Genomic DNA, 13,297 nt, shown 5'->3' on the forward strand with positions numbered 1-13,297 from the left:
GAGATGCTTAATGACTTCTTTGTTTCGGTCTTCACCGAGAAGTCTGACGGAATGCCTAACATAGTGAATACTAATGGGAAGGGGGTAGGTTTAGCGGATAAAATAAAAAAAGAACAAGTTAAAAATCACTTAGAAAAGTTAGATGCCTGCAAGTCACCAGGGCCTGATGAAATGCATCCTAGAATACTCAAGGAGCTAATAGAGGAGGTATCTGAGCCTCTAGCTATTATCTTTGGAAAGTCATGGGAGACGGGAGAGATTCCAGAAGACTGGAAAAGAGCAAATATAGTGCCCATCTATAAAAAGGGAAATAAAAACAATCCAGGAAACTACAGACCAGTTAGTTTAACTTCTGTGCCAGGGAAAATAACGGAGCAAGTAATTAAGGAAATCATCTGCAAACACTTGGAAGGTGGTAAGGTGATAGGGAACAGCCAGCATGGATTTGTGAAGAACAAATCATGTCAAACCAATCTGATAGCTTTCTTTGATAGGATAACGAGCCTTGTGGATAAGGGTGAAGCGGTGGATGTGGTATACCTAGACTTTAGTAAGGCATTTGATACGGTCTCACATGATATTCTTATCGATAAACTATGCAAATACAATTTAGATGGGGCTACTATAAGGTGGGTGCATAACTGGCTGGATAACCGTACTCAGAGTTGTTGTTGTTAATGGTTCCCAATCCTGCTGGAAAGGCGTAACGAGTGGGGTACCGCAGGGGTCTGTTTTGGGACCGGCTCTGTTCAATATCTTCATCAACGACTTAGATATTGGCATAGAAAGTACGCTTATTAAGTTTGCGGATGATACCAAACTGGGAGGGATTGCAACTACTTTGGAGGACAGGGTCATAATTCAAAATGATCTAGACAAATTGGAGAAATGATCTGAGTTAAACAGGATGAAGTTTAACAAAGACAAATGCAAAGTGCTCCACTTAGGAAGGAAAAATCAGTTTCACACATACAGAATGGGAAGAGACTGTCTAGGAAGGAGTACGGCAGAAAGGGATCTAGGGGTTATAGTGGACCACAAGCTAAATATGAGTCAACAGTGTGATGCTGTTGCAAAAAAAGCAAACATGATTCTGGGATGTATTAAAAGGTGTGTTGTGAGCAAGACACGAGAAGTCATTCTTCCGCTCTACTCTGCTCTGGTTAGGCCTCAGCTGGAGTATTGTGTCCAGTTCTGGGCGCCGCATTTTAAAAAAGATGTGGAGAAATTGGAAAGGGTCCAAAGAAGAGCAACAAGAATGATTAAAGGTCTTGAGAACATGACCTTTGAAGGAAGGCTGAAAGAATTGGGTTTGTTTAGTTTGGAAAAGAGAAGACTGAGAGGGGACATGATAGCAGTTTTCAGGTATCTAAAAGGGTGTCATAAGGAGGAGGGAGAGAACTTGTTCACCTTAGCCTCTAAGGATAGAACCAGAAACAATGGGTTTAAACTGCAGCAAGGGAGGTCTAGGTTGGACATTAGGAAAAAGTTCCTAACTGTCAGGGTGGTTAAACACTGGAATAAATTGCCTAGGGAGGTTGTGGAATCTCCGTCTCTGGAGATATTTAAGAGTAGGTTAGATAATTGTCTATCAGGGATGGTCTAGACAGTATTTGGTCCTGCCATGCGGGCAGGGGACTGGACTCGATGACCTCTCGAGGTCCCTTCCAGTCCTATAATCTATGAATCTATGAAAGGGTCAGGCATCAGCTGAGGGGAAGCCAGAGATTTGCCCCAGAGAAGCCACTGTTTGTCCAGCAGGATTTGTCGCTGCATCAACCTCAGAAAGGGACCTGCCAGTGCACCTTGTTCTTACCTAAACCCCCTTCTATTCCAGCTGAGTGACCCCATCCTGGTCTCCCCCAGCTCAACTCTTACCTGGAAAGTGGTGCCACAGGCAGAAAGGCGTTGTTCTGCCCCACAGGGACACAGCCAGCACCGCGCCCACTGGCCAGACGAACCGAGTCCAGGATCAGGGGAGGCAGAGTCACAGCCCGAGAGACCGCGAGGGAGAACTGGCCATCTGGAGTGCACTGCGCTGTCACTGGAAGGGAGCCAGGGACAGGTCAGGGTCACCCTACCACCTGGGCTAGTCAGTCTCAGAACACTGGAGCGGAAGCCAGCAGCTGGACCTGGAGCTGGATAAGAACCCACCGTATTCTACTGCACCCCTCCAGGGCACCCCGAAGGGCACAGGCTGGCACTGCAAGGGACCCTGGCAGCATACAGCTCATGGTGGAGCTGCAATGGCCTTGAAGCATGTGCAGTGGATTCTAGGCCATTGGACTGGGTCTGTTATTGACATGGCTGAAGCACTCAGCCCTCAGTTAGAGCTGGATAGAAAGTGTTGCACATGGCCTTGATATCACACTAACTAGCCCCGCACCCAGCGGTCTGCAGGACTGGGTACATGGAAACCCCACTCAGTTTTGATGCCAGGTATCTCAGACACTGCCCCCCACACGTGGGACCATTACAGTCAGCTCTGGACAATTCATGTGCACAGAAACTCACCTGTATTGCCATAATAACAAAGCTTCACCCTATCACTGGGGTTGTAGCAACAGCCTTGTTCTTCACAGTCTCCCTGGGCAATGGATGGGGAGGCACAGGTCAGCCTGTCCTGGCTCTGGATAGCAGCACAGACACCGGGGCTTGGAGCATCCAGGGCTGGGGTGAAACAGGTGGGAAGCAGTATGGAGCTCAGAGCAAGAGGAAGGAACAGAGACTAGGTGGGGCAAGGGGCTGGGCTACAGAACATGCTCCCTCCTGGCTAGGCTGGAGCCTTTGAGGCTCCTTCAGGACCCCAGGGGTTCTGCAGGATAGACAGCCTGCTTCCAGCTCACAAACACTCTGCTGAGGGGCTTCAGTCAACCATTCAGCACCACAGGGGGGACCCAGTCTGTGCACTCCCAGCCCTGAGACTCATGATTTAATCCAGGCCTGTTTGAGTAATGGGGTAGTGAAGAAGACATGGCCTCTAGGAGAGCCTCCAGCACCTGTCACCATTCCCCCAGGCCCTGCCTGGAGCCCTTAAGGGCTAATGCAATACAAAGACCATGAATGCCAGGTTCTCCTATGTGAGGAGAGCAGCCAAGGAGGAGAGTGTGCTCTCTGCCACAGGTATTGTCTTGCTCTGCCTGCAAAGAAGGGCAGTCACTGGCCCCACAGTGGCCACCTGACACAAAGGGAGGAGAAGAGGGAGACACAGGCCTTCCCCATGGAGGCAGACCGAGGCCTCCCTTTGTCTAACTGGAGGAGAGCAGCCATCTCTAAGAGATCATTCACAGCCACCAGTTGGGGCATTCAGCATAAGACACTAGGCCCTCACCTGGCAGGCTCCTGGGGCACCTGAGCACCTTCTCCTCACCAGCAGCCATCCCCTCAATGCCAACCACCATCAGGTAACCACCATCCTGGAGAGAGAGAGCAACCCACAGAAGTCAGGGCTGGCAGAGCAGCAAACCCAGAACCCAAGCAGGTGCCAGAAGGTTACTCACCCATTCAGAGACATAACAGCCGGCATAGGAGGCACCAACTGTCCTGGAGCCATCTGCAGCCCAGGAGACCCAGACCCCACAGCTGGAGTCATTCTGCAGAACTTGCAGCCTCCCAGCAGTATCTAGGGAGGAACAAGGAGATCGGCAGCCAGTGCAGAGGAAGAGGACACAAGAGCTATCTAAGAAGCTACTGCCCCCCTGCACAGAGGGGTCAGGCTCTTGGCTGGCAGGGGGCTGCCCAGGCCAGGCACACTGCCTAGGCTCCTAAGCTCCAGCAGTACTGCTGGGAGCATAAACTCCAGCTCAGGTCAGCTATTGTTCAGGCTCCCTAGGACTCAGCCAGCTACTGGGCAGGGCTTGGACAAGTTGAGGGATCCCTGGGACAGAATCAGTCCCTTCCCCTCTCCCTGGAGTTATACTCTGGGCTCTCTCCAGACACCCAGGGAGGGGCACACAGGTCTGGCCTCACTTACCCCAAGCAGTCAGTGCTAGTGAACCTGCCCTAGGCTGGCCAGGAGGCAGCATGAACTGCAGGCTTCTCTGGCCACAGACCAGCCCCCTAGGATACCCCTGGGCTGCCAGAGCAAAGGGGGAGTACAGCAACCAGAAGCACACCACTCCCACAGAAAGCTGCCCCCACCGCACCCCAGCCATACTACTCTCCTGCCAGTGACCCATAAGGCACTTGCCCCCGCCTGCCCCCTTTGTACCCTGCAGGCAGCTGGGATTAGCCAGAGCCCAGGTGGCCATTCCTGCAGAGCCAGGGGAGAAGAGCCCAGTTCCTCCCCTGAGATCTGGCCACACCTTGCCCCTGCAAGAAGCAGTCTTGGGGGATAGGATAGAGCTGCCTGGCCCTTCTCATGAGGAAGCAGAAGATGGGTCTGTGTTCATGGCCTGTTGCTGATGGGAGGTCAGTTTGTTCCTTCCCATTGGAATGCAGGAAGGATTCAGACCTTCCTCCCTCTCCAAATGCTGGTGCTGGGCCTTGCCCTGCTGAGGGGTCAGCCTGGCCCTTTGCTAAGGGTCCCCTTTTGCATGATGGGGGCATCTGCCACCAGCCAGCTCTGGACTCACTCTCCAGGGCTGCCATGGCACCAGGCTCCTCCTGGAGCAGGGAGGCTCCTTGGGGCCAGCCCTAGCTGTCCCCTGCTCAGTTCACACCCTGGGCTGGCAGAAGCTGGAGCACGGCCAAGTTCATGCATCAGTCCCTGCAGAGGGAGCTGTGAGAAGGGGAGGGCCTGAGTCTCCATTACTATAGTTACCAAAGCAGAAGGTTATCTTCTCTGCTGTAAATGAGGTGCAGGCCAGTGGAGAGTCAGGCCCAGATAATCCAATTCTAGTAGGAAGCTAGGTTTGGTTCCTCTTTGCACCGTTGTCTCCCAGCCCAGCAGGGAGCCAGGACTACCCGAGTCTATTGAATCCAAATGTAGGGCCTGGACCTGCTAGGACAGCTTGGGCCGAGGGAGGGGTGCATGGGACATGGGATGTGCCTAGAACTCATAGTCCAAATGTTTAAAAAAATCATCACATGGGACCATATTGCCTTGATCTTGAATCATCAGCAGGGTGTGGCCCTTTAGAGCTACAGCATAGTCCACTACTACTTGAGCTAACAGAGTAACTGGAAGCAGCAGTTGGCTGTTATCCTCAGACCTCTAGGTGGATCTGGGTGCACGGGCATGTACCTTAACTATGTTTTTCCTGGTTATTGGATTTTTGAGTTTTACTGAACTCATTGTTCTGGAAGGGCATGAGATACCTCCAGGCAACCTTAAATCTATGCTAATAAAGCTTTTTTGTCAGTGAGTTTCCTTATTTTTATGTTTGTTGAAGGAGTTAGTGGTTGTTTAGGCAGTTGTAGTTTTCCCTTAGGGTTGCAGTAGATACACTATTATGGTTAAGTAATACCAAAAGGTAATACCAAAAAAGACCTAGTTTTTATGTAGTGTTTGCATCAGTAGATCCTTTGCAACATTATCAGCAATTTTATTACCCGGTGGTTACAGTAACTTGAAGTGTGTAAGAATAGACTGGTGTGCCTCCTTCCTTCTCCGGCCCTTACCCACCATTCCCCACACAACACCCCCTTGCCAACATTTCCAGTTCCCCTCCCCTTCCCAGCCCATTAAGCTGCTATTTAGCACTACAGAAGCCATTAACACATGAGGAAGTTGCTCCTTGCTGGCTCATGCCCTCTGCTCCTGTTTGCACATATCACAGGCAGTGGCTTACTAGAGGCCCACATGCTACCTTGGTAATGTAACACAAGCTGCACACTGAGCTGGGCCCCTCCCCCCACTACCTACCACAGCTGGGCCCCCTCCCCCTGCTTCAGCCAGGTTTTCCCAGCCATGTCCCAGGTCCATGCAGTCTGCCTCTCCTCCACACACTCTGGCCAGCCCCCTCACCCCCTGGGTGACATGCACCGTAGCTATTAATTTCCTGGATTTCAGTTGTTTTGTTCTGTGTTACCTTCAGCCGCACCATTCCACCCTACCCCTCTGCCAGAGCCTGGTGCACATGGAGGGTAAGGAGAGGGCCAGGGTCTCCCAAATCCCAGGATACACAGGGAGCAGAGAGGGGGGCTCAAATCCCTACAGAGGGCCAGAGCTCTCCCAGAACACACATGGAAGGGAAGAATTCAGGACTGACAGGTTCCCCTCTTCTCCTAAATCCCCAACTTCCTCTGACACCCTCCCCATGTCATCCCTCACATTGTCTAACCCTTCCGGTCTTTCCCACTCCCCCTAGATCCCAGCCCCTCCCCATGACCAGAGCCCCAACCCCTCTTCCCTTCCCTGCCATCTATTCCCACTGATCCCAAACCCATCTCCCCCTATTCCCCCCACTCCCTAATCCCCCCCTTCCCAGCAAGAGTCCCACATCTATTTTCTTTTTCAAAAATACATTGATTATATTCTCCCAAAATAAAAACCATCCCTGACAGACAAATTTTAGCAACATGCCTTCAGAGCTTTTCCAGATTTCCACCCTAGCTGGGATGCAAACTGACACTTGCCTGATGTGGGGCCGGGAGTAGGATGAAAAGCTACTGCTTATCCCCCTGGGCAGTCCAGCTGTAGTGAAACAGTGCCGGATACTATCCCTAATGGATCCTCTGTCCATACCTGCTCAGTATAACCATGATCATTAGGTGCACACCTAAAATGAGAGCTGAACTCTGGCGAATACATTCTGCATTTTGCTCTTATCACATTTCAGGGTACAATCCAGACTAGCGAGGGGCTCTGTCACCCCTTCCCTGCAACTGGGGGTGCCTCACTATGCTTTGCTGTTGTAGCTCCTAACTTGGGCCACTCACAATCAGCCTGCCAGCATGCAGGTCACACCCTGCATGTCTGTATATAGCTACGGCCCTGGTCTAGCAGCAACCTGTCAGCACCACTCCAGTCATACTCTGGCTTCCACCAGCCTTGGTTACTACCTGCAGTGTGACCCCCCCCCCACTCACAGTCCCGGATTTCCCCCAAAACATGTGTTTTATGCTATCCAGCCCTCTCCTGGGCAGTTCAGATAGTAGTTGTCTGTTGCCCTTGTGACTGGCCAGTGTACAACAGTTTGCTACTTTAATTGGAGTTGCCAAACAGTTCAGTTTAAACACAGAGCTGGATTAGTTTTGATTAAAGAGTGCAGTCCCACCTGGCCTTCTGGGGATGTCATCAGGCTGCTAGGCTGAGCTGCCCATGCTGCCAAGGCCACTAGCTGGAGCAGAGCAAGCACATGGATGTCTCCCCACGCTGGGAATCACAGAGCAGCTGGGAAGTGCAGACAGACCCTGTGTGAGTGCAATGCCCTCACATCAGTGAGGAGAGGATGTGGCCCTGTCATTGTTCCCACTGGGCAGTGGGGCCCTTTAGATAACGGTGCCAGTGTGTAGCAATGGTTCCTCTGAAGAGCTTGGCAGTTAAGGCAGGTCACTAATGCCATTGCTGCCAACTCCATTTCAGGGAATCTCCTTTGCTGAAGGAGATTGTCTCCGTTCTCTGCCCCTAAGCTCTTCCTTGGCTTTGTTCCTCCTCCCTGCTGGCTGAATGGAGTGGTGGCTGTGCTCAGCCCCAGGCCAGCACGTGCTCTAAGGGTGGATAAATGGAGGCAGAATGTTGGTCATGTTCACCGATGCAGTGGCCAGTCCCTGGTGCTTCAGCCAGTATATCTCCTGTTGGCCACCTGCTGGTTTCAGGCACTAGGGAGAGCCAGATTCCGTGTCGTTCTGACATCACTGCTCAATGGCCTCCCCGAGGACAGATGCCAACAAGTGTGATCTGACATGAGCTGTGGGGTCTCAGCCAAGTCATGTGATGGTCAGTGGCCATGTCACAAAACCTGCCCCCACCCCAGGTGTGCCTTATTAGTGGACGTGGCAGAAGGGGGAAGGGCAGACTGGGCATGAACTGGAACTGCTGGCATCCACTCTCTCAAAGGCCCTCCAGCTCCATAGGGTGGCCATTGGTGATGGGGATGCTGCTACCAGCCCATAGCATCCTTGCTGTATGGACAGAGGATTTCAGCCCCAGGTTGTGCCAACTCAGCACTTTCCCACAGCAGCAATTGCACTGGAAGGAAATGCAAACAAGGGCTCGAGGAGGTGCCGATTCCAGCACCCCGCTCTCCCCTTGCTCTGTACTTTCTCCGAGCTCATGGGGCCGTGGGGACTGGCAGCACAGAGCGGAACTGGAATATACCCCACATCCTCAGTGGAACTGGACTCCTACTGGCAGCCCCATCCCAGGGTGCAGAGTGTGGGGAGGGGATAGAGAGAGCCCCCTGGGAATATGCAGGAAAATCCATTTGGGCTCAGGGAAATGAATACAGCAAAACCACCCATGTCCTCTGAATCACAGCTTGAGGCATGGAGGAAGAGCCCTCTCAGATGTCCCGGTGCTCCTGAGCACAAGACAGCAGAGGGACTGGTAATGAGCCTGAAGAGTGTCAGCTGAGAGTTTGGCCCTGGGAGATCAGGGGAGGGACTGAGTGATTGGCACCCACCTCAAACCAGAACTTCCAGTTGGGTTTGGGCCAATCCCATCTCTATGCTAACTATAAAGGGGTCTCTGCTGGACAGGAGCTTTAGGGTTCTCCAGCAGAGAAGCAGAATGTGGGCGTTGGCCTCAGGGCATGATTGTGCTGCTGTCTGATTGTAGGGGTTCAGAGGGTTATTGGCAGGACCCTAGTTGGCTGGTATGTGGCCAGAGAAGCCTGCAGGTTACCCTGCTGCTGAGCTGAGGGGAGGAGTCTCCTTGTACTGACTGCCTTGCCTGGCTGTCCATAGCAGGAAGGGCTGAAGGAGATAGACTGACTCAGTTATGCTGCTTTTGAGCCCTTGTCTGTATGTTTCAGTGATAGCAGGAGAGCCAGTCTGGTCAGTGGTGTGGCTGTAAGGGCTGGGATATTCACAGGAGGGTAAAAGGCCTTCAGTGGGCAGGGAGAGGTCCACCTAAACTAGTGGTTCTCAAATTTTTTTACTGGTGACCCCATTCACACAGTAAGCCTCTGAGGGTGACCTCCCCCGTAAATTAAAAACAGTTTTTTATATATTTAACACCATTAGAAATGCTGGAGGTAAAGCAGGATTTGGGGTGGAGGCTGACAGCTCATGACACCCCCCCACACACACATTTAATTATTATTATTATTTATTTATTATAAATGGAGATATCCCATCTCCTAGAACTGGAAGAGACCTTGAAGGTCATCAAGTCCAGCCCCCTGCCTTTACTAGCAGGACCAAGACAACTTGAGACTCCCTGAGGGGGTCTCAACCCCCAGTTTGAGAATCTCTGAGCTAAATGCTAGTGCTGCCTCTGTCTCCTTTAGCAGATCAGGCAGTGGCTGGCTGGAGGAGGCCCAGGAGAGGCTCCAGACCCTAACTTCTCTAGCACTGGACATGAGCCTCCTCCAGCCTTTCCTTTGCTCTCTCACCAGATGCTCAGGGGAAGCTGCATCCTCTACAGAATGACTCTGCCTGTGAGACCTGGGTCTCCCATGCCCCTGGTGGCTCTGTGAGAGTCAATGCCTCCTACACTGACTGCTATGTCATGGAGTGAGTGAGTGTGATGGGACTGGCATGGCTTTTCTCCCATTGGTCTCCTGGAACTGTCAGTGAATCCCAGGCTGGTCGCCAGGATGGCATTGGCTGCTGCTTCCCGCCCTTGGGCAAAAGGCCTGGGGAGCAGTGCCTGAACCAAAGGGTCGTGACTAGGTTGTGGCGCTAATGCTTGGTATCAAAACCAGACAGACCTGTCCCCTAATTGCCACTCACCCAACAATGGGTCCTGTGTGATGCAGTGCTCTGCATTGACCCTCCTGATCTCTGAGTGGCTCACACTGCCCCTCACATGACGTTAGTGCCTCTTATGGTGCTTCCCCATCTGGTGAGTGGCTTTCCAATAGTGAGGAAAACCCCCTTTTTCTTATGGGGGAGGGTAGAAGGTAGAAAACTGTCTTCACAATGTACTCTCATTGAAATGCACCAGTTTCCACTGCCTCTCCTGTAATAGACAGGATGCTCTACAATGTACAGAAATCTTCACTAAGGCTGCTTCTATTTGAGGGCTGATCTACACTAGGCTTATTCCCTGCTAATGCAACCCCACTGCCAACTGGTGCAGCTCCAACAGGGGGTGCTCTAGTGTAGGCGGTGCTAGTGGCCAATGGTGTGTCTGCTCTGAGCAGTGGGATCCTCTCACGGGCTTCAATGAGAGGGTGGCTACGGTGCTGGTACCTCCTGTGGAGCTGCAATGCAGAGCATGGCTTGAGTGACTTGCTCTCTCTTCCTGAGCTCCCCCACCCACAAAGGGGAGTGGAGTTCTCTTCCCAATTTAGAAGAAGGTGAGAGTTCACAAGTCATAGTCTGTCAAATGTGCCCACCTCCGGGGTGTCTGTAACTAAGTCTGGTAGCACTAGGGACTCCATGCAGCCTCTCCAGAGTTCAGCTACTAAGAGCCTGAAAAGCTCTCTCTGGTGTGCAAGAGCGGAGCTGGACTCGGTTTCGACTGCAGTGAAGAAATTGGTTCTTTTTCAGTCACTTCTCCTGTCTAACTCTACAAATAGCATAATGGGTACAGCTGCTGGGGCATCCTTGGTAGCCGTGGATAATGCTGAGAGCAGTAACCTCTCCTTATGCTGTTCTAACAGGCCTGAATGCACTGGCTCTTCCTCAGAACAGCAATTACATGATGGTGGTCGGGAGTGAGGGTATGGATGTCGCAGCGCAGAAGACTCTGCGGGAGGAGAAGGTGCTCAGGTGCCCTGACAGGTAAAAGTCAAATGCTAGCAGTAACTCCAGACAGACCCTTAGTGCACTGAACAGGGATCTGATGTTCTCCTCCTTTCTCCATCTACTCTCTGGTCTGGGTCTCTGCCCTTCCATTGGGTGACTGGAGACTTGGCCAAGTTGATCGATTTGTGCCTTCTGCAGCCACCACCCACACCAGCTGAGACTCTGACTGGGGAAATGCCTTCCTCTTCAACTCGGGCTGGGCCTGAGGAGTGCCCAGAAAACCATCAGGCCAATTGGGAAGAGATGTGCAAACCTACAGCTAGGGAGGGACGCCACTTGTGTGTTTCTATAGCATGTAGTGTCCCTGGGCTAAAGTCTGTAGACTATTTCTTTAAATACATAGACTGGGGTTGGAGTTGAGCAGGGATGTCTGGAGCAGAAGTTGGTGCTGCAGGCACCTTACCCTTTCTCAGAGGGGCCGGCAGAATCAGACGGAGGTCTCAGCCTCATTCTCTCTCTGTGACTGCAGTAATCCCAGCTTGTCTCCATCCAGCTCTGGATGCTCCAAGCCCCAATCTCCGCAGTGCTGTCCAGAGCCTAGACAGGCTGGTCTGTGCCTCTCCACCCATCAATCAAGGAGACTGCGAAGGGCTAGGCTGCTGCTACAACCCCAGTGACAGGATGAATCCCAATTACTATGGCAACACAGGTGAGCTGGTGTGCAACCCCTAATACAGACGGTGGCTGTGAAAAGCTTGCTGGCACTTGGGTGCTCAGAGTGCTGCATGGGACTTCCCACTTCACTTGTAAGAGCTGGGTGACTGCAAAACCAACTTCACACTCCACCCTGCCTGAAATGGCAAGGGCTGGCTGCCACTCAATGCAGAGGCCATGACCCTCTCCCAGCTACATGGAGAACTGCCGTGATGGCCTAACTGGGAATCTGCCCCTCTCCTGAGTCCCCAGGGTTGGGAGAATGAGTTATCCTGGCTCCTTAGCCTCTGGTCTGGGTTCCTAATGTAACAGGGTTCCTATCTGGGGAGCCTGATCCAGCTAGGGGCTCAGCCTGGCTCTCCCAGTGACCTTGCTGGAAATAAGGGGACTCTAGATGAGGTGCAGAGACTGGAAGGTATCCCTCTCCGGTCAGGGGTTCTCATACCTGGGCAGTGGAGAGGGAGTACTGTCCCATTCAGACGGGCACTAGAACTTGAGTCTCTTCTCCAGTGTCCTGAGGCTGGCTAGCCCAGATGACAGGTCAGGGTCACCATCCCCTTTGCTCCCTTACAGTGACAGCGCAGTGCACTCCAGATGGCCAGTTTGCCATTGCAGTCTCTCGGGCTGTGACTCTGCCACCCCTGATCCTGGACTCGGTGCGTCTGGCCAATGGGCATGGTGCCCTGTGGGGCAGAACAATGCCTTTGTCCTGTTCCGGTTCCCACACTCTCCCTGTGGCACCACTTTCCAGGGAAGTGGCAAATGCTACTTAGTGGTCTGGGTTCCAGGATGGGAGCCAAGGTGCCTGCTTGTCAGTGCCCAGCTGCTGTGTGGGATGAATACTTTACAGGCTTTTGGACCTGAGTCAAAACTGACCCTTATTGGTTTGGTCAATCTGCCGGTATCTGACTTCTCCTCGCAGATGGCTGGAGACCAGGGTGTGTATGAGAACGAGCTGGTGGCAGACAGGGATGTGAGAATCTGGAGTCGGGACTCTGTCACCTGGGACAGCACCTTCAGATAACCAGGTGGAGGTCCGGATCCTGCAGAGAACTGACCCGGATCTGGTTCTGGTCCTGCACCACTGCTGGGCCACCCCCAGCACCAACCCCCAGCAGCAGTCGCAGTGGCCGATCCTGGTGGACAGGTAAGTGACTGGGGGTCCAGGTGAGGGTCTTGATTTGGGCCTGGGGCATGCAGGGCACCTTCTCAGAGCTGCTCCCCACCCATTCCCAGGTGCCTGTACGCAGGAGACAACTATTGCACCCAGCTGGTGCCTGTGGGAGCTGCCTTTGGGGCTGCAGTTCCCCTCTCACCACCAATGTTTCATTGTCAAAAATTTCACTTCACCCAGCTCTTACAAGTGAAGTGGGAAGTCCCATGCAGCACTCTGAGCACCCAAGTGCCAGTAGGTGCTCACAGGGCCAGTATGGCTTCTGAAAAATGCAGGGTCCTTCCACCTATCCCCTCCAGCCCCTGGGCTAGGGAGGGACACTGGCTCTAAAAAACCAAGCTTGACTGCCAGCAACTAGAGGAAGAACCATTCTCTGAAGTGTAGCAGTGGATACCTGGGTGTACCAAGGGTCGGTCCTGGGGCTGGTTTTGTTCAATATCTTCATTAATGATCTGGAGGATGGCATGGACTGCACTCTCAGCAAGTTTGCAGATGACACTAAACTGGGAGGAGTGTTAGATGCGCTGGAGGGTAGGGATAGGATACAGAGGGACCTAGACAAATTAGAGGATTGGGCCAAAAGAAACCTGATGAGGTTCAACAAGGACAAGTGCAGAGTCCTGCACTTAGGACAGAAGAATCCCATTCACTGTTACAGACTAGGGACCG

The 13,297-nt window shown here is 52.6% G+C and overlaps 1 protein-coding gene and 1 pseudogene across 1 annotated transcript in view; one reads left to right on the forward strand and one right to left on the reverse strand.

The window, feature by feature from the left end:
- The window catches only part of LOC117880084 (zona pellucida sperm-binding protein 4-like), a 21,802-nt gene extending 17,212 nt beyond the window's left edge, over positions 1-4,590 (reverse strand). Inside the window, exons 1-5 of the mRNA XM_034775805.1 lie at positions 4,575-4,590; positions 3,501-3,622; positions 3,332-3,416; positions 2,515-2,670; positions 1,879-2,044 (exon numbers count right to left, since the gene is read on the reverse strand). Coding sequence (XP_034631696.1) covers positions 1,879-2,044; positions 2,515-2,670; positions 3,332-3,416; positions 3,501-3,622; positions 4,575-4,590 — 545 coding nt within the window. The remainder of the gene's footprint in view (positions 1-1,878; positions 2,045-2,514; positions 2,671-3,331; positions 3,417-3,500; positions 3,623-4,574) is intronic.
- A 2,651-nt stretch (positions 4,591-7,241) lies between these two features.
- On the forward strand, positions 7,242-12,821 carry LOC117880086 (annotated as a pseudogene).
- The last annotated feature ends 476 nt before the right edge of the window (positions 12,822-13,297 follow it).

This window comes from Trachemys scripta, chromosome 7 (genome assembly GCF_013100865.1).
Source record: "Trachemys scripta elegans isolate TJP31775 chromosome 7, CAS_Tse_1.0, whole genome shotgun sequence".
Taxonomy (NCBI): Eukaryota; Metazoa; Chordata; order Testudines; family Emydidae; genus Trachemys; species Trachemys scripta.